This window comes from Phascolarctos cinereus, unplaced genomic scaffold, assembly GCF_003287225.1.
Source record: "Phascolarctos cinereus isolate Bilbo 61053 unplaced genomic scaffold, phaCin_HiC Scaffold_7;HRSCAF=346, whole genome shotgun sequence".
NCBI lineage: Eukaryota > Metazoa > Chordata > Mammalia > Diprotodontia > Phascolarctidae > Phascolarctos > Phascolarctos cinereus.
In genome coordinates, this window is record NW_027556180.1 from 87,758,942 (window position 1) to 87,781,162 (window position 22,221).

At 38.4% G+C, this 22,221-nt stretch overlaps 1 protein-coding gene across 1 annotated transcript in view; it reads right to left on the bottom strand.

Moving 5' to 3' along the window:
* Window positions 1–21,501, bottom strand: part of CBY2 (chibby family member 2) — a 35,977-nt gene extending 14,476 nt beyond the window's left edge. The window contains 1 exon segment of the mRNA XM_020971278.1: window positions 21,406–21,501. Coding sequence (XP_020826937.1) covers window positions 21,406–21,423 — 18 coding nt within the window. The 5' untranslated portion in view covers window positions 21,424–21,501.
* Between the last annotated feature and the right edge of the window lie 720 nt (window positions 21,502–22,221).

A 22,221-nucleotide genomic window follows, 5' to 3' on the forward strand; every position in this document is an offset into this window, starting at 1 on the left:
ATGGAATTTAAAATGTTAAAAAAAAAGTTTAAAACAAATATTGTTTTTTAAAAAGAGACTAAACCTGGATATAAAGATCTGGGAGCCATATGCATAGACATGATAATTGAATCTGTGAGAATAGGTGAGGATCACCAAATGAGAGAGAGTAGAGAGAAAAAGGACCAGAATACAGCCATGAGATACATGCATGGTCATTGGGCAGGACATGGACACTGATCCAGCAAAATAGAATGAAGAGAAACAGTAGTCATACAGGTAGAAGGAAAACCAAGAGAAAGCAGTGTCATGGAAATCCAAAGAGGCAAATCCAGAAGAATGTTAACAAGAGTGTCACCTGTTATAGATAAATCAATAAGGATAAGGATTAAGAAAAGGCATTGTGCATGAATGAGATTTAAGTGAGGTAGAATTGCACAAAGTTGCAGTCTCACTCTCTGTTCCAAAGTCATTGAAGTCCAGTGGCAAGACAAAGTCAAGACAAATGGTGGTGACCCAGGATGCAGTGGATGACCTTGGCATCTTTGGTGTCTGACCAAGCTCTAAGCACTCAACAGTGCCTTCTTTCACTGGCTTCATAGCCATTGGAACAAATTGCTCTCATCCACTTATTCCAGCAAGGGGAAGTCTTCATATGCTTGGGGTAGACTCACCCTTAACTCATATCAGGCATATCAGTTAAGTTCAACCTGATTTAGCCTGTCTGCTGAGACGGGTTTACTGGGGTGTGGCTACTGCACATGCTACAACCTCTTAGAGGCACAGATGAGTGTTGACTGCCAGGTAGACACCAAAGGTAGATGAACAGCCCTGAAAGGGGCTTGGCAAGCCCTCACCCCAAAGATGCTAATCCTGTCTGAACCCTAGAACCCTCTGACCATGATGCCACTCTTCTCAATAAAATCCAGTGGCTCCCTATTACCTTTAGGATCAAATATAAACTTCTGTTTAGCATTTAAAGTTTCTTATAACAATATCCCTCCCTAGCCTTCCTACCTTATTACATATTACTTCCCTCCATGCACTCCATGTTCCAGCCAATCTGGCCTTGTTTCTGTTCCTCATACGTGACATTTTATTCTCTCTTCTATGTACCTTCACCTTGACTAACCCCGATGCCTGAAATGTATTCCCTTCTCACCTCCATGTTCTAGAATCCCTTGTTTCCTCCAAAATTCAAATCAATCTCCACTTTCAGCATGAGATTTTTCCTGGTCCCCTAGATGCTAGTGCCTTTCCCCAAATGGATCACCTGGCATCTGATTTGCATATTTTTATACATACTTATGCATGTACCTTTTGTCTTCTGTATTAGAATACAAGTGCCTTGAGGGCAGGTTCTAGTTGTCTTTGTATCCTCAGCACCTAGTATAATTCTTAGTGTGTAGTAGGAGCTTCATGTATATATTTGTTGATTCAGCAGCAGGGGGATACATCCCTACACATTACCTACTCTCATTTGGTGATCTTCATCTATTCTCACAGATTCAATTAATGTCTATGCATATGGCTCCCAGATCTATATATCCAGGTTTAGTCTTTTTAAAAACAATATTTATTTTTAACTTTTTAAAAGACATTTTAAGTTCCGTATTCTCTTTCTCTCTTTTGCTCCTCCCTCACCCATTGAGAAGGTAAGCAATATGATGCCAATTATAAATGTGAAGTCATGTAAATAGATGTAATTAATACATCTATTAATCCATACATCGTTCAAAACACAGGGCACTGAGTGAACCCCCCTTGGAGGAAAGAGAGCAGTGCTAGATACTTATGCCAGATGCATCCTGGTGGTCATAATACAATATAAATCAATGAACACATCCATTGAAATAAAAGAATTTATTCTTATGGACAAAAATGATCAGACTCTTTAGCATTCTGAGCTTATTTAGACACACATCAGGAAGTTCTAACCTTCTTTAAATTAGCTGAGCATTGTTCAAAATAACTAGACACGGTAAAATAAGCATTGGATTGGTAGTTGGACTTGGCTTCAAAATCTGACTTTGCCATTTGACAACTACTAATTATTGTGGTTGTTCAGTCATATCCAACTCTTTGTGATCCCAGTTGGGGTTTTCTTGACAAAGATAGTGGAGTGGTTTGCCATCTTTTCTCCAGCTCATTTTCCAAGTGAGAAAACTGAGCCAAACAAGGTTACCCAGGGTCACACAGCTTGTAGATGTCTGAGCCAGATTTGGAGTCAGGAAGATGAGTCTTCCTGACTCCAAACCTGGCATTCAATCCACTTTATCACCTAGCTGCCCATAATAATCGCCTACCTTTATAGGGTACTTTAAGGTTTGCAAATTGGTTTTACATATGAAGTATTATCTCCTCTAATACTTACAGCAACCCTGTGAACTAGGTGTCCTAGTGGATAAAGTGTTGAATTTAGAATCAGGAAGACCTGAATTCAAATCCTGCCTCAGACACATATTAGCTGTGTGACCAGGGCAAGTCCCAACCTCTTTTTGACTCAGTTTCACTATCTGGGGATATATAATAGTACGTGCTTCCCAGTGTTAATGAGCTAATATATGTAAAGTGCTTTGTAAATCTTAAAGAGCTATATAAATAGTCGCTATTTCCCCATTTTATAGATGACAAAACTGAGTCTGAAAGAAGTTAAATGACTTGCCCACAGTCAGATAACTTGTGCATGTCCTAGGCAGGATTTGAATTTAACTCTCTCTGACTCCAAGTCTGGTACACTATGAGTACCACTTAGGTGAATCACTTAATATCACTGAGCATCAAATTCTTCATCTTTCTTTACAAGAAAGATATCTGCCCCACCTAGCTCACGGGATTGTCATGAGGAAAGCCCTTTATAAACTGCAGAGTACTATAGAAATGTGAGTTATTCTTAGGGGGAAACTGGGCCCAAGTTAAGAGAAGTGGATTTAAATGACAAAAGGATTTTGAGAGGCACTCAAAAGAGTGTTGAACAGGTGGGATAGGATGGAGAAAGGAGAATACAATTTCTATAATATATTTAAATAAGGAGATGATAATAATTATTGTTACTTTATACCTAGTACATGTCATCTAGATATGAAGAAATGCTTCCTGTGTATCAATTCCTTGTTTCTTCTGCTACTTTCACAATTTTAAAGATAGAAAAGATGTGAAATGACTCATTATCTATAATTATACATACTACACACACATAAATACATATATATACACACATACATACATATATATATATATATATATATATATATATATATATATATATATATATATATATATATATATCTAGTGTCCCAAAAGTCATAGTGCAGTTTTACTCTGTAGAAGGATTTGTGTGTGTGTGTGTGTACACTTCATGGTATATAAAGTTCTCTAGGATCATTTAGAAATAAAGGTGCTAGATAAATAGAAAGCATTGTAATATGCCATTAACTTTGCAATAAAAGTATGTCATTAACTTCGCAACGACAGGCTTAATCTTCCAAATAGCAAGGGTAAAAGGGGTATTCTGCAATCAGCATCTTATTTACTTCAAATAAACTCAGCATTCATGCTTTTCAGGCTTCACAATCAGTGAGATGCACACTAGATTTTGCAGTCAGGAGAGTATGTCATCACATTGAAACTCAGGGTCAACTTCTCTAAAAAGCATTTTCTTTAATGGCGGGAAAGGGGGGAGGGGAGGGGAATGAGGAAACTGACCAAGGCAAATGGCTAGCAAATCCAGGTATACTTGTGCTGGTGATAGTTACCCCCAAATCAGGTACAACTAGAGTCCACTGAGTCAACCCTTTCACGTATGGTATATCACAAGAGCAAAATGTTTTGGAAGCTGGAACCAGCCCAGGGAAACCTATACCTACCTGTATGGGGATTAGCATGAGCTCTGGGAGATTGTATCAAGCTTACGTGGTTTGGAGTATGGTACAGGTGTCAGGGACAAGTCGGTGGTGCAGTGGATAGAGCTCAGGGCCTGGAGTCAGGAAGACCCGAGTTTGAATATGGCCTCAGACACGTACTAGCTGTGTGACCCTGTCTGCCTACCTTACTTTCCTTAATTGTAAAATGGGGATAATAACAACACCTACCTCCCAAACTTGTTGTGAGGATCAAATGAGATAATATTTTTAAAGTGTTCAGCACAGTGCCTGGCACACAGTAGGCACTTAATAAATGCTTGTTCCCTCCCACTAAGTGTAGAGAGTTTCATCATCTGTAAGATGAGTACAGTGTGATGAGCTTTGGGCCACAACAAGCCATGGGGAAGTTCCACACATGTGAGTAATTGCTAGGCACATATGGAAATGGGAGAGGCCTTAAATAACTGTGGCTTCCAGTCTCTTTTCTAGCTCCTAAGAATAAGAGATTAACTCCAAAGGCTAAGAAGCCACATGGAGTAGTGGAGACAAAGATTCTTGGAGTCAGGCAGACCTTGGTTTAAGTCAAGTCATTTAATCTGCCAGAGCATCAGACAACTCTCTAAGACTCTAGGGTGAAGTTTAGTTGTAGAGTTGAGGAAAAGTCCTCAGTAGTGAGGTCCCAATGATGGAGTGCTTGGATCCCAGCCCTAGGACCATACCTCTCCCTAACCCAAAGACCCTATCTCTGGCAATAACTCATGAGTGGGCCCCAGTGAGGCAAATTCTCTCTCCCTGTTACAAGAACAGGCTGACATTTGTAGAATTTCCCTTGCATGAACAGGACTATCTTGTACCAGCAGAACTATCATATACTGATATTGTCTACAATACAGAGGTCAAGCTATAGACATTAACCTCTGAGGCTATCTCGTTACAGATATAACAGACCAAAAGCACACCCCTTAGAAGTCCCTCTCCGCCCCAGGCTGTGCCAGTTGTGAATGACACCTGTGCCCAAGGTACAGAAACTGCATGTTCACCTTCTAATTAGCCTCGTTGGCACGCAATGCACTAATTTTTTCCTATATAAGCTTTAGCATCATCCTCATTAAGTTGTGAGTTCCCTAAGGAGCTCTGCCAGCTTTATTAGCACTAATAATAAACTTTTTGCCACTTGACTGGAAGACTGCTTGAGTCCACAGATTCTTTCCAGATGACCTGGCCCTATACCTTGATAGTTTTGGAGTCCCTGTACCCCTAAACCACATCACCAATATGGATAGAGTCAAAGCATCTAGACCAAAAACAAAAAAGAGGTTATCTGTTATTTTTAACTTATCACTGATGAATCCAGTCACTTTATTGCTTAAAAAAGAAAGAAAACAAAGGTTGGTGCCCAAATTGATTCCTACGTTTTCTCTTCACAGTGGAATACTAAATAAAAATTTGACATGCAGAGAGAAAAAAAGCACTAGACCACGTGTAGGAAGCCTTGGATTCTAGTCCCACGTTGCCAATTGACTGTGTGATCTTAGACAAGTCACTTACCTCTGGTTAATGAGTCAACAAGCATTTATTAAGCTCCTACTGTGTGCCAGGCACTGTGCTAGACTCTGGGAATACAGAAGACAGTCCCTGCCTTGAAGAAGCTCACAATGTAATGGGAGAAACAACATGCAAATAATTCCATACAAATAAGATATATGGAGGGTAAATAGGAGATAATCAACAGAGGAAAGACACTAGAATTAAGAGACAGAGAAAAGCTTCCTCTCAGTGGAATTTTAGCTGGGACTTGAAGGAAGTCAGAGAAGCTAGAAGGCAGGGATTATGAGGGGGAGCCTTCCAGGAATGGGGGACAGCCAGTGAAAATACCCACAGTTGGGATATGGAGTGTCTTATTTGAGAAATAGCAAAGAAGCCTATACATGGGGGAGGGGAATGTAAGATATAAAAAGACTAGAGAGGTTGGGGGTAGGGGTAGGGGGACTAGGTAATGAATGGCTTTGAATGCCAGAGAATTTAATGCTTGATCCTAGAGGTGATAAGGAGCCAATGGGGTTCTCAGTTTCCCTATTTGTAACAGAAATGGATGGTACCAGGTGATCTGCCTATATACATGTGTATTCTTATCCAAGAAGTAAGAGATGTGGACCCACACTAAGAGGAAGAGATAGAAATGACTGAAGGATTTTGAGCAGTGTAAAAAGAGGGGGCAGTGTTTGGAGATGCCTCCCAGTTCTAAACCCCCAGACTCTTAGGATTTTATAGATTCCATTCAAAATAACAAATGCTTTAGTCACGTCTATGACTAACCTGGGACATTCTGAAGCCACAGCCTGGTGGTCCTAAGTCAGTTAGCCTTCTCTCTCCATCTAAGTTCCACTCATTTTGGGGACCTCTGATATGGCTAACTCCTCAAGGGCAGGGATTATAATGTTCTTTTCTCATCTGTGAGCTCTGCAGTGATCAAGCAGTGTTCTATAAATGCTGACTTACGGGGATATTACTTTTTCAATCAAGATACCAAGCTTTTTGGAGTTTATCTCTTTCTTCCAATGTGCTTCATTTTAATCCTGTCTTCTCTTTCTCCTACCCCAAAATGAAGTAGAGTATTGATTAAGCTATCCCTGGTTTGGGCTCTGATAATTTGCTGGCTATTTGATTTTACCAGACACTGAGGACATAAAGACATAAATTAAAATCCCTGCCTTCAAAGAGCTTACATTCTATTGGGAAATAGTCACTTTAGGGTTTGTTTGTTTGTTTGTTTTTTCCGAGGGGGGAAATGGAGGAAGAATAAGCAAGGTGTGGAAACTCATGAAAAGCCTTAAGAATTAGTCTTTGAGCTGAATGACCAATCTCTCTTCTTCTCAGTTTCCCCCACCTGTAAAGGCCGGAGGGGGTGGGGTGGAGGGGGGAGGTTGAATTAGATAGCAAAGTCCCCTTCAGCTCTAAATGCTTTGATGAATCAATAAATGAGTGAGTGAGTGAATGAATGAAAAAGCATTTATTCAGTACTTAACTCTGTTCAAAGCACTGAGCTAAACACTGGGGATACAAACAGAAAAAGCCAGATAGTCCTTTCTCCCAAGGAGCTTACATTCTAACAGGAGACAACTTTTCAACTACAAATCTCATGGTGTTCAGGATGCAACTGCAAAGCAGATGGTAATGCATCTTTCTTTGTGTCATTTCTACTAACAATCATATATGTTTCTATTGTTGAACCACTTGATATGGCCAAAGACTTTGGTGGCCTTCAGAATTTTATCCTCCTGATCTGAGTGGCTATGTAGGTTGCTGAGTAGACAGGGACTTCCACACTTGTAGAAGTAGCTGTTAGTTCACATCTCCAAAGGAGTTGCTTCCTGAAATGATGGATGGTTGGGGAGAGCTAGAAGTAGACTGATGGTCTAGGGATGCTGACAATCCTGAGCCTCTTGAACTTTTACCTGAAGTTGATGTTGGTGACAATGAAAGTGAACCTCTTCTCCACAGTGATCACTCCCTTCAATAATGACTGTGGAAACCAGACTGTAAATAAGCAGGGTCCAGCCAGAGGAGGTAAGCATACCTGCAGAATGCTGGTGCACGCTCCCCCCCCCCCCCCCCCCCCCCCCCCCCCCGTAGGGAACAGACACCAGGCAAAATGAAAAAGCTCCTGCCAAGAAGGCAACAATTTGTAGCAATCTGATATGAACTGTCCTGATGACCTTGAAGAATTCAGTATACTCTGTATCCAATGGGCAGGCCCGGGACCTCCCAGCACGTCATGTCCAGCAGACATCAGCAGAAGGGAGGGCCAACAGCATAACCAGTACCAATCAGGGCCTATTAGCCTATCTAAGAGTGTGGGGCCAGTCGGAATTGGTCCTTGACAAAAAAAATCCCAATTCAGGATGTAAAGTTGGAATATAAAGAAACAGAAGACATCAGTAATAAAGAAAGTTTATGCATCTAGGGACACCCAGGACAGCTAACTAGAGTGTCTCCATAGCCACTGTGCCAGAGCCTCAAATAGATTTATGGCTTGGCCACAATGTCTATTAGGATTCCTGGAAGAGATAAAATAAGAGATTAAAAAAGATATCATAAATTAAATGAGAACTCTAAAGGAAAGAATTGGAAAGATAAGTTGCTTAGTATAGGATGTGCAAAACCCTACTCAAGTAATAGGTGGCCTGAAAATTAGAATGGGCCAAACAGAAATCAATATTCTATGAGACAATAAGAAATACTGAATGAAATGTAATATAAAATGTAAAATATCTCTTATTAAAAATAGACCTAGAAAACAGATCAAGGAGAAATAATAGATAATCTAAGAATCATCAGATTACCTGAAAACCATAACCTCAAAATAGATCTGGATACTAAAGAAATCATGAATGAGAACTCCTTAAATGTTTTAGAACCAGAGATTAAAGTGGGAAAGAAAAAACCAATAAATCCATTAGCTGCCTCCTGAAAAGAGCCCTAAAAGCCCTCAAATGAAAAGTCTCAGGACATCATAGTGAAAATCCAGAATTTTCAGGTTAAAGAAAGAAGAAATACAAACAGGAAAAAAGTTTAAGTTCCAAGGAACTGTAATCAGGATCCCATATGATTTGCAAGCTACAATTATAAAAGAGAGGAGAGATTGAAACATGATATTCCAAAAGGCAAATAAGAAAGGCTTATAACCAAGAATAACTTACCTGGCAAATTTGAGTATAATATTTACAGGCAGGGAAGTGGGCATTTAATCAAATAAGAGTATTTCCAGGCAGTCATGATGAAAAGAACAGAAGTGAACAGAATCTTTGAAATGCTAACATACAACTCAAGAAAAACACAGGGAAATACATGGGAGCAATTAAAAGAACTATACAGTGAGAAAGTGTTTACATTCCAATAGAGAGAGAAAAAACAAATGTCGCTTCAAAAACCTAATGTCTTCAAGAGACATCGAGAAAATTAAGTAAGATAAACAGAGGCTAATTTTGCTCTTCTTTGGTGAAATTAAATGAAGAAACAGTAGGGGGAAAAGGGATGGCCAAAGGAAAAAAAGAGGCATAAAGGGCAGAACTTATTATCTTAAATAATTCTGAGTGAGGAAAAAACTACAAACTTGGAGGAAGGAATCAGGGAAGACCAAATTACATGAACTTTACTTTCATATGAACTGAACAGAAGAGTTACAAAGACACACGAGCACATATGCACGCGCGCGCGCGCACACACACACACACACACACACACACACACATACAAGAGTTTAGTATAGAAGAATATTAAACTCAACAGGAAAACAGGCAAGAACAGGGAAGGAGGAGAGAGGAAGGGTAGGATAAGGGAGGAATCAGTCATAAGCAAAACTAACTCCAACTTTGGAGGGTGGATCATGAAATAGGGATTAAAAAGAAAGAATAAAAACCAGTAATAGTAGTCTGGTCAAAAAGAAGAGAAGGAAGACAGTAGAGCAGACACCAACCACTAACTAATGTGGTGCACGTTCTTTCTCACTACTTTCTCCTTTGTAAAAAGGGAGATTTAGGACAGGGAGAGGAAATAGTAACAATCATACCCATGAACATGAATGGAATGCACTCTCCAACAAAATGGAAGAGAATAGATGAATGGATAGGAATGCAAGATCCAACAATGTTGTTCATAAGAAATGTATTTAAAACATGAACATACAGAGTTAAATTAAAGGGCCAGAGCAGAATTTATTATGTTTCAGTTGAATTCAGAAAAGCAAGAGTAGCAATACTCATCTCAGATAAAGTAATAGTAAAAATAGACATGATTAAGAGAGAAACAGGAAAACCACATTATGTTTAGAGGCACCATAGATATTGAAGTGATATCAAGGCTTAATATGCAAGCATCAAATGACACAGCATCTAAATCAAAGGTTTTTAACTTGGTATGTATGAACTTTTTTAATATGTGCTTTGATAGTTGTATTTCAGATAAAATTGGCTTCCTTTTCAATGTTGCCTATTTTATTTTTAGCTTTTAAAAATATTACTCTGAGAAAAAGCCATTATATTCCCAAGAATGCCTAAGTTCCATGACCCCAAAAAGGTTCAGAACTCTGATTTAAATATGTAAAGGAAAAATTAAATCTATTTAATGGGAGATATAGTAAACTTTTAATAATTAAAGATCTAAGAGTACCTCTTTCAGATTTAGACAAAAAAAGAAGCAAGCTAAAAATATAAATAAAATTTTAGAAAATTTAGACATAATAAAGCTTTGATGATTAATGAATGGAACTAGGTCAAGATATTTTTAAAGTTATGTATGTCACCTATGCAAAAAATGACCATCTATTAGGGGATAAAAAAAATTCACAAACAAATGCAAAAAAACAGAGCTATCAAACAAATCCTTTACTGGCCAAAATGCAATGAAAATTACATTAATAAAAGACCTTTGAAGAAAGGATTAAAAATCAGAGACTACTTTAGTCCTAAAGCATTGGTAGGTCACTTCTGAGGAGGGACAGGGTCAAAAGAAAGATTAGAATAAATGGGGGGCAGGATAGGATTAAGGGAAATAGAGTTAGTTTTTCACAACATGTCTACTATGGAAGTGTTTTGCATGACTGCACATGTATAACCTATATTGAGTTGCTTGCCTTTTCAATGAGGGTGGGTGGAGAGGGAGGAAGGGAGAAAATTTGGAACCCAAAGTTTTAAAAACACATGCTTAAAAAAAAAGTTTTCACATGCAACTGGGAAATAAGAAATACAGGAAATGGGTACAGAAGTCTATCCTGCCCTACAGGAAAATAGAAGGGGAAAGGGATAAGAGGCGGGGTAGAGATAGAAGAGAAGGCAGACTAGGGAAAGGGGTATTCAGAATGCATACCATCTTGGGGTGGGAGGAGGGGCGAGATGGGGTGAAAATTTGGAACTCAAAATCTTGTGAAAGTAAATGTTGAAAACTAAAAACAAATAAATTTATATCAAAAAAAAAGAAAAAATTGGTAGGTCAAAGAACAAATCATAGAAACAAGGTAATTCATAAAGAAAATGACAACAGCCAGGACTGGTGACACACACCTCTGATGCCTGCTACTCAGGATCTTCTGGGCTTGGGAGTTCCAATCTGCAGTGGCCAAGCTAATCAGGTGTCTGTACTGAGTCTGAAATAAAATATGGTGACGTCCAGGAGCTGGAAAGCCACCAGTGGACCTAAGTAAGGGTAAACCAGCCTAGTTCAGAAGGTCAGCGTTCCTATGTTCATCATCATCATCATCATCAGTAATATCAGATTCATGACTGGCCCCTGCTCTTCCAGTCTGAGGGAGATAGGGACACTCTGTCTCGAAAAAAAAAAAAGACAACAACGAGAGAACGTACAAAAATTTTAGGGCTGTAGTCAAAGCAGTCCTTAGAGGAAATTTTATATCATTAAACACCTTCATCAACAAAAGAGAGAAAAAATAACCTAATAAATTGAGAATGGAACAACAAAAAAAAGCAACACAAAAAAAATTCCTGAACACAAAACAAGAGATTTTAAAAATCAAAGACTAGATTAGCAACAACAGCAATAAAAAGCCAGAGATATCGTTGAATTGATAAATAAAGAGCAGTAGATAGAATCCTGAGTTTGGACTCAGATCTGCATGACTTCAGATCTGGCCTTAGACACTTACTAGCTGTGTGAACCTGGGCAAGCGTTTTAGCTACTGTCTGCCTCAGTTTCCTCAACTATACAGTGAGAAGGATAATAGCACCTACTTCACAGGGTTGTTGCAAGGATCAACTGAGATAATGTCAGCACAATGCCTGGCACATAGTAGGTACTTAGTAAATTCTTATTTCCTTTTCTTCCCTCTTTAAAAAATAGGACCATCAATTAATCTGATTTCTAAAAAGAAAGGAAAATCAAACTGTCAGTATCAAAAAGGAAAAAAGAGAATTCACAATAAATGAAGATGAAATAAAGGAAATTATTGTCCCTAATTATATGCCAATAAAATCAACAACTTAGGTGAAATGGATGAATGGTTACAAAAATATAAAAGTGTATTAACAGAACAAGAAGTAGAGAATTTTTTAAAAATCTAATTTCAGAAAAAAAGAAATTGAACAAACCATAAATCAACTCCCAAAGAAAAAGGCCCCAGCACCAAATGATGGATGTTAGCAAATTCTACAATACAATAACCACGAGTCTTGGGTCTTGATGCCCAAACTAAGAACAGAAAAAAAGAAAGAAAACTGTAGGCCAATATACCTGATGATTTATGATGCAAAAATACTAAATAAAATATTAGCACAGAGGCTACAATGATGTATTTTTTAAATTATTCACTGTGATTGGTTTGGATTTATGCTTGGAATACAAGGTTAGTTCGATATAAAAAACTGTAAAGATAATAGACCATATTAATAACAAAATAACTGAAACCACATGTTTATATTAACAGAAACTGGGAAGGCTTCTGAAAAATCCAATACCTACTTTTACTAAAAATCCTAGAAAGAATAGGAATAAACATACCTTTCCTTAATATGGCAAATCTATTTAAAAGCAAGGGCCACCATTAAATATAATACAGAAATCTCATTCCAATAAGATCATAGATAGAGCAAGGCTGCCCATTATCACCACTATTATCTGGTATATTCCTACAGATACTAGCTATAGAAATAAGAGAGGAAAAAGAAAGGGAGAGAATAAGCATAGATAAAAAGGAAACAACACAATCCCTTTTTGCAAATATTGTGTTCTATTTTTAGAAGTTCAAAATTTCAATGAAATAATTCACAACTTCAGCAAAGTAGCAAGAAATATAATTAACCCATATGAATCATCAGTTCTTCTGTATGCTACCAGTCCCACTCAGAAGGAATAGAAAGAAAAAAATTCGCAAATTTCAATAAAATATTTCAGAGTCTACCTGCTGATAGATACACAGTAACACTGTATGTATACAACTACAACATACCCTTTACAGAAATAACAACAGACCTAAAGAATCAGAGAAATATCCAGTTAGGCTGTGCCAATATAGTAAAAATGGCAATACTGCTACCTAAAGTCATTACCTATTCAGTGTGCCATACCAACTGAATTATTCAGGAAATTTTTTTTAGAGCTATAAAAAAAAATAATGACAAAATTTATGTGAAGGAAGAGAAGCTCAGGAATCTCAGGGGAAATAGTTTTTTTTTTAAGTGGGAAAGAATTATCTGCTCCACTTTATATATGCAAATGCTCATTTTAAGTTTAGAATTTTAAAAAAAAACATTTTAAAAATGATTAATCCTATGATCTAAGCAACTCCTTAAATGGAGATTTCACTCATCTGCTTCTATTTTAACTTGAACTCTAGACAGTGCTGACCTCATTTAGTAAAGTCTTATGAGGAGCCACTCAGCCAGGCCCATTCACAACATCAGTTTGTCTAGAGTAGTGGGATTTAATATACTTTCTTATTTATACTATTTCACTGACAGTCTGTTGTGTACAACTTCTTAAAGATTTTTTTCTCTAATGATGTATTAATAAGCTAATTTCTTATGATATATCAGCAATCTGTGATTTCCTTGGTATGGGAAAGTCTTCCACAAAACCTATCTCTAGCTATGACATGTCTTAGAGAGTTTAGTTAACTGAGTTGCTCAAAGTCTTAGGAAAGACTGAGGCTGGATTTGAATTCAGATCTTTCTGAGTCCAAAGCCAACCCTCCCTGCACAATTTCACCATGCATCTCCATTGGTCATATTAAGAAAAATGAAGATATCTTGAAAGAAAAAATAAATTCAGAAGGCTGTGTAGACCAGAGAAGTCAGGCAGACAAGAGCCTTTTTTCGCTCTTAGAGGGGCAGTGGTGGGCAGTTGAAAGGGCACTGGTTCTGGAGTCAGTTTAGGTCCAAATCAGGTTTTGCTACATATTATCTGCATGGCCTTAGCAAAGTCATTTACCTCTCTGGGCCTCCTTTGTGAAGTAAGGGGATTTGGACGAGATAGTTTTTAAGGTCTTTTCCACTTCAAGGGTCCTTTTCTATGTTACTGTTTTCTGCAAGGCAAAGAGTCTTTTTTTAAAAAATGTTTTTAATTGTATTTTTATCCTGAACTAAATAGGTACCAAATAAAACAAATAAAATGAGCATTTCCATATGTTCTAATATATTTGTATATATGTTCTAACACATGTATGTATATAGTATATATTAGAACAGAAAAAAAGATTGTGCATGAAACTACAAGTCTCCATTACAAACAACTTGCTTTTATTTTCAGATATATAACATGTAACTTTCAAAGCCATCCTGCTTGTCTATGAATTCTTCTGTTCTCTTCTGTGTATTAAAAAAAAAATCCTTCAATGATTTCTTTTATCTGTCTTTCTTTCTTGACAACCCCATCCCTTACACCTTTCTCTCCCATTCCCTGAAAACTGGAGGAAGAAAAAAGATACAAAAACCTCATAACAAATATGAATAATCAAGTGAAACAAATTCCTACAAAGGCCATTCCTGAAAATATGTCTTATTCAGCGTCTTAAATCCTTTACTTCCATCAGAAAGTGGGTCGCACTCTTCATAATCAGTCCTCTGGAATCACAACTGGTCATCGAGTTATTCAGAGTTTTTAGGTCTTTCAAAGTTGTTTGTCTTTACAAGGTTGTTGTAATTGTATAATTTCCTGGTTCTGATCACTTCAATCTGCATCAATCCATATAAGTCTTCTTCCCAGGTTGTTCTAAAACTGTCCTTTTCATCATCCATGATGATATATTTTGGTTTTGTGTTCATGTTCCCAAAGTCTAGTACAGTATCTGATATGTAACAGTCAAATAATAAATGCCTGTTAATTGCCTTGATTCTCATTTTATAGAATACTAGATGACCTTGCTCAGGGTCATACAGATAGTAAGTGTCAGAGATGGGATTTGAACCCAGGCCTTTTGATTCTAAGTAGAATATTTTTTCCACTGCTGCTTTTTTATTGCTCTCATATGTCTGTTTTTTCTGCCTCAATTAAATGGCAAGCTTCTTGAGGGCAAAAACATTGTCATTTATTCATTCATCTATCTATTAATTTATTTAATTTAAATTTGTCTCCCTCCCATCCTCCACTGAAGCATTCTGCTAATTCCTCATGATGGTGTGCTGGGAGCTCTGAATTGCTTAAGACTATTACAGCACAACGTCTGTCATGTCTTACTACCAAAAGGAAAAGGGTTCAAAATTTACAGGTTGAGTTATGAGTTTTTGTCTGTGGACCAGACTACCTTTTTTGAAAGGGTGATTTACCCCCAAAATTGTCCACAACATGACTTTTTTATCCCCACAGAAACTCACGAAACTGTCCATTATAGTGTGGTAAAATTGTAGCCCAAATATATGGAGGGAAAACCCAGTGAGGTCTCCTATATTTTAAAGTATTGTTGTGTTTTTGGTGTTCCTGTTCCCAAAAGTCAATACCGTATTTTTCACACCCAGCAGGGACTTCAAGAAGTCCTTGGTATCTAATCCAGAAAAGTACATTAAGGAAAGAGGAGTCAAATGTATTTTTATGCTACATTTGAGTCTACATTAAAATTTCATTTTGTATAGATCCCATTGTATATCAAAACATATTTAGTAGACTATGATAATAATCACATTGCAGTATCATGCTCATATTTCAATGTCTTTCTATCTTCATTCTATAAAATACACATCTCGAGGGTTCCTTAAAGGAATCTGCAGTCCAGGAAGACATATTTATTCTGGGTCTATATTCTAATACTTCTAATATTCTGATACTCAAATTCTCAGGGTGGCATTCCAGGATGGATTTTTTTTTAAAAAAAAAAGCTGCTTCAGAACTTCGGAGAGTTTGAAAATCTCTGATGCAGTACTTTGGAACTGTGTGTGTGTGTGTGTGTGTGTGTGTATACACATGTGTGTGTGTGTGTGTGTGTGTGTGTGTGTTGTGTGTAATTGCACTGTGTTAGGTTTTTTCCCTTAGAGGACTTTCTGCGAGTCAAAGATCCTAAAAAGCATTCCACAATTGCTCATAGGGACACATGTGCAGCCACAGCCATAGCAAATTACAGAATGTTTGGAGTAAATGCCACCAGGATAAACCTCTTAGCCCTAGGCTTTGAGTGAACACTGAATTCTGTGTATTTCTGGCACACAGGCTAGCACTGGGCATGTTTTGTAGCTGGAGTCATTCTACCCTGGATATTTATTTAATCCCAGGAAAAGCTTTGTGGTCTATCACACTACCAGAGCACCCGTTCATCACAAATGTTCCCATGCAACAATTGATCAAACATCCAGGAAGTTAGAACCAATTGCTTTGAAAAAAAAAATCCTAAAGCAAGATGAGCCAGTGTTCTCTGTTACAGGTAAGAGAAGCTAATTCACAGAGAAAAAAGACTGTGCCAAGCAAAGTGCTATACAGGTGAATGAATGCTCAATATGGGTTCCCCAATTTGGAGAAAAGAAAGAATAAGATTACGAAGAAGAGGGGTATTGTCAAATATATTAAAACTATGTGTTTCTAAATATAGTCATATATGTACATATACATGTATATACGTGTATAATAATTTGTGCATGTATGTAGATATGCACATGTGTATATATGTGTGTTATATGTATGTGTATCTGTGTGCTTGTGTGCATAAGATTGATTACTACCTGGATTTTGGATAGTACCATGAAAGAGACGAGCATACTTTTATGATGCCAGATCCAATCAGCTTTCAGCCAATCAGAATTATATAATCATAGGTTTTAGTGGGAACTTAGAATTGGAAAGAGTTGCCTGTATGATATGATTTGAAGGATGCTCAGAAAGTTCTGCCCAAACCCTGACCTACACACACTTTAGCAAGGGCTGAAAAAACCACCATTAGGAATTCATTCCTTTGAGTCAAAGAACACCATCTTCTTATAAAATAAGGATGGGGAAGCCATTAAGTGACTAACACCTTAATGTGAATGAGTTATGTGAGTCTCTGTCCGTTTATGGGGTTAGAGACATCAGGGAAAGAGTAGAGTCAGAAAGGATATGACAAAGGACAGGGTGGGGCTTCAAAGACAAACTCCACCCACTTCACAATTGTTCACAGAGCTGGTCCTGATGCCAGGTCCTTTGGTGAGGTCGCTAAGAAGTAGGACTTTTCAGGAGGGTTTCTAGAGCTAAAATTTCCAATGAATAATTAGCCTCCTGTTTAATATCAATAGAGGGTGGGACGAGGTGCTATTTGAGGGTAGAGCTCAGTAGCCAGATGCCAAAGATTTTTCTTCTCTCTACTCTTGGGAAGCTGTGGGCAACCTACTTTTAGGCCATTCGGTAAAATGTCCCAGTGTCCCCTAGAGGAGAGTCATGGCATCGTAGATTTAGAGGTAGAAGAGACCTTAAGAAATGTTTGTTGATTGATGGATCTAATCCACCTTTTACAGATGAACAAAGAAATCAAGTGATTTGCCCAAGTGACAGAACCAAGATTTGAACCCACATCCTTTGATTCCAAGGCTAGCACTCTTTCCCCTGTACCACACTAACTTTCTCTGGCCAAATCTGCCAACTGATATCTTTAAACTACTATTTTACAGCTAGACAGCACAGTGAATAAATAGAGTGCTGGGCCTGAAGTCAGGAAGACCTGAGTTTAAATCTGGCTTCAGACACTTACTAGCTGTGTGACCTTGACCAAATCACTTAACCTTGTTTGCTTTAGTTTCCTCATCTGCAAAATGAGCTGGAGAAGGAAATGGCAAGCCACTCACTCCAGTATTTTTGCCAAGAAAACCCCAAATGGGGTCACAAAGTGTCCAAGATGACTGAGCAACAGCAGTTAGAATTATGAAGATCCCAGCTGCCAGCTCAATACTATTCGGACATCAGCAACATTGGCCTCCTGTATTTACATAGTTCATATGGATTATGCCTGGAATGCCCTCTTGGCTTATTTAAAACCCATTCAAGGTCTAGTTCATATATTATTTGCTCTAGGAAGCCTTCTCTGGCACTACTTTCTTCAACACCATCCTTTTCCCTACCTCCATGAAAGTAATCTCTTCCTTCTAAAATGTTTCTAGAGCACTTTGGATTGCTCCTAATACATTCTACCTAAAGACAAGCAGATTGAGCTTAATGCAAGGAAAAACTTGCTAATGATTAGAGCTATCCAAAAATGGAATGGGATGTCTCAACCAGTAGTGGATTCCTCTTTCTTGTTGTTTATTCTGTCTGAATTGTCACCACTCTATTTGGGTTTGTTTGTTTGTTTGTTTTGCAAAAATACTGGACTAGTTTGCCATTTCCTTCTCCAGCTCATTTTACAGATGAGGAAACCAAGGCAAATAGGGTTAAGTGACTTGCTCAGGGTCACATAGCTAATTAAATGTTTGAATCCAGATTTGAACTCAGGTCTTCTTGACCTAGCTCCTCTTCACTGGAAGCCTTCAAAAGCTTCTAGAGATTAGCTTAATAACCATTTGTCAAAGACTTTAAAAAGGGGAATTTTAGTTAAGTATAGTTTAAGCATTTTTAAGCTAAATTTTTTAAATTGCTTATCTGCTTTACTGTAGAGTTACTTCATTGGGAGCTACCTATAACCAAGGAAGTCACAGATCTCAATTAGGAAAAACACCTTGGACCAGATGACCCCTGAGATTCCCTTCCAAATCTGAGATTCTATAATATCATACTTATGTAATGGGGAGATGTTGCATTCCCCATTAGACTGTAAACCCCTTGAGAGTAGAGACCATAAGTAGTTTTTCATCTTTTTTCATTCCCAGTTCAAATCACACCACACATGCTTGATACACATCTATTAAACTGAATAAAATTGAATTGTAGAACTAGACAGCTGGAAACTCAGAAAGAAAAACCAAAGAAGGTACCAGTTTTCACTCTGGATAGGAAGAGGGAGAGAGAGCAAGAGAGCATGAGAGAGACAGAGAGACAGAGATAGAGAGAGAGACAGAGACAGAGAGACAGAGACAGAGAGATCCTCCCTTAACACAAGTTTTTAAATGTAACTCGGCTCCAGGTACAATAACCATGTCTATATATTAGCAGAAGAAAAAAATTTGCTGACATGTGAAGGATAATAGGCAATAAACAGCATGTGTTCATAAATCCCAGGAAGACAAATTTGATTGCAGGATGTGTTTTTTCACAGAGTTACAACATAAGCAGACAGAGGATAAAGGAGATGTCATATATTGTAGTTTTAGTTAAGCATTTGACACAGAATCTCATGAAATCTTACTCCAAACATTTAAATTGGCATGGATATGAGTACTGTCAGGGGGACTCCACGGTGTCTGAAGGACAAACACAAACAAAGGGTAATGAGAAATGGAAATGTGTCAGGAAGCAGCCTAGGAGGGGAGAGCTGGTTGTGTTCATTCCAATTTTATTTAGAATCTTCATTAAGGATCTAGGAGTAAACAATGCTTTAATGAAATTCGCAGAGTCTCCACCAATTGGGAAATGTTGCAAATACCAGGGAGAAACGAAACTGCCGGTCTACAAAGGGAACTCACAGGTCAGGCATCCAGGCAAGAAATAACAATGACAGCTTGGAAAAAAAAAATACTGTGAGTCAATGCACTGGGGGGAAATAAATCAGAAACACAAATATTTAATGTGAGAAAGAAAAAGTGGAAATCAATAAAGCCTGAATAGACCTAGAGGTGATAACAAATAGCAAACTGTGTGAATTTGCAGTGTAATAGAGGAGAAAGAAAAGATCTGATGGGCCATAGAGCCAGAGGCGCTTGTATAGTGAAATGGAGCACAAGCCCTGTAAATCCTGTTGACAAAATAGTGGACACTCCCACCCTCCTAAAACTCTGCTGGGCAGACTCTAGATCCAAAGCTGAACCAGACCTCAGAAGCCATTTTGTCCAGTCCTTGCATTTTACAAGTGAAAAAACTGAGGTCCAGGGAAATTAGCAACTTGCCTAAGGTCACAAGGGCAATAATATCAGAGGTAGGATTTGAACCTTTTATTGATGGAGCCAGGACCAGAAATTCCATTCCAGATCTTTCCATACTTTAGGCAATTTTTTGCTTAACATAACACAGTAGGAGTTCAAAGCACTTTGGAAAAGAGTAGGGGTAGCTAGGTGGTGCAATGGATAGAGAGCTCCAGCCTCAGAGTAAAGAGGACCTGAGCTCAAATCCGACCTCAGATATGTGACACTTACTAGCTGTGTGACCCTGGGAAAGTCACTTCACCCCAATTGCCTCACTGAAAAGAATAACCTCTCTTTTCTTTCTTTTTTTTTTTTCTAGGCAATGGGGTAGGAGAATACACAGAAGTATTCTAGAAGTATTCTTTACGCAGCAAGAAAACAAATGATTACCAATTTCTTGAAAGAGAACTTGGATGGCGTGGGAACATAATGTCTACTCCCCAGGACACCTCCTGTCCCCTCAGCCAGTGAGACCTTGGGAAGATGTTACCCCATCTTCAACACACATCATTCTATGTGTCCCATGCCTAAACCCCGACTGACCCCTCTACAATGCAGAAAAAGGATGAATACTCTCCTCTCCCGAAGTACAAGATCAAGTTTGGTAAATATTCCCTCCCCTCGCACTCTCGCCGCCTCCCATTCTTCTGCCTGTCCAACAATTTGCAACATCCTTCCCCAAACTTGAAGCCTTACTTCTTATGAACTGGCTGCCAAGTCACAGAGGTAACTATCCATCCAGGACAGCTCTTTCAGGGAAAAAATTCTTCTAAACCACATCATTTCCCTTCCTTTCCTCTCCTGGTTTTCCGTATCTTGTACTTTGGTCACCTGTCAATAAGTTTTTTGGGGTGTATATATGTGTGTGTTTTGCCAGACCTGAGGGGACTTTCTCTATTAACGTCAGTAACTTCAGAGAGTTGATCTCCTTGGGGATACTGGGAAGTTAAGTGACTTGCCCAGGGTCACACCATCAATTTGTTTCAGAAGCTGGACTGGGACCCATCTTCCTCAATCTGAGTCTGGCTCTCTACTCATCACACCTTGCTCCCTCTCACAATACTAATGCAGAGACCTAATGGGGCAGGAAGACAGGAACTCAAACGAAAGAGCCACCAACAGAAATAGATTCTTCCAGGAGCTGCTTGCCACCCCTACATCCACCCACACCACCGCCACGCCAACACAAAATAAGCAAACAAACAAAAAACTAGCAGTATTTGAGTTCTACACATGAATCTCCCCACACTCATACAGCCATGATGGTCATTCCACCGCCAGAAGCAGCATCTCCTCCTAAGAAGATACAGATTTAATTCTGGTTAATCAGCGGGCACCAAGGTCGTAGAAAATTGACCGTTCAACGTGAGATTATAGACACAATCTGAATCTGAGGGTCCTGAATTGCCAATGCTCTGTCAGTGTGTTGTGCAATCCAGCTGATCACACTCACCCCAGATTGTTACAACTGCTTCTACTAAGACAGAGAATTCCAGTCATTTCCTCCCATTCTCTACTTTCCTTCTGAAAACCCTTCGAATGGGTCAGCTATAGAAATAGCTCTCTGACCACTTCACCCCAGTCATTCCTGTATCAAGAATTTTAGGCTTTACCTCCACATTTGACTCCATTCCACATTTCAGCCTGAGTGGCTGAAGTTTGCAAACAAGGTGGAGGTTACATCAGACAAATAAGGCAGCCCCCATTGTGACAACCCAAACCTCTGGTATCACCTACCAGCAACCAAATGAAGAGTGATTTGGTAAATGGGGAACCAGGAGTTGAAAGCTACTATCATACCTTTTACCAGCTCAACAATCTTTGTTCTCTCTACTGGTGCCAGAGAATTTGTAACCCCCATCTTCTTCACCTTTGGTAAGTAGGCATGGAGACAGTGACTGTTGTCTTGACCCATCAAAATGATGGTCCCTTTAACACTAGCTTTTACCTTGTGTTTCTAAAACATCTTCACATCTATTCATTCTCATGTATTCAGACTAAGGACCAGTCCGACCCCCTCCCTCAAGCCTCAGGTAACTGTTTTGAGATGGTGGACCATTTCATAGAATGATTAGAAATTTAGTTCTGGAAGGGGACTATAAAGAAAGATCATCTTTATAGCCAACGAAACATGCCCCTATCTAACAGCAGAAAAGTGATGGACTCTGGGAAAGAAATAAAGCATGTCAGATGTGCTCTCTACATAGGGATGTTTTATTGATTTGTTTTACTTAATTGCACTTCTTTGTTACAAAGGAGAGTTATAATTCGGGGGTGTCATTAAGATGGAACAGTGATGTTTAAAAAATATTAGATAAAACATTTATATTTTTAAAATAAAGATTATCCAGCCCAATAGTTTCCAAACTTTTTTGACTGCACTCTTCTATCAGTAAAAAATTTCTGTGCATGCCCCCATAATAGTTACA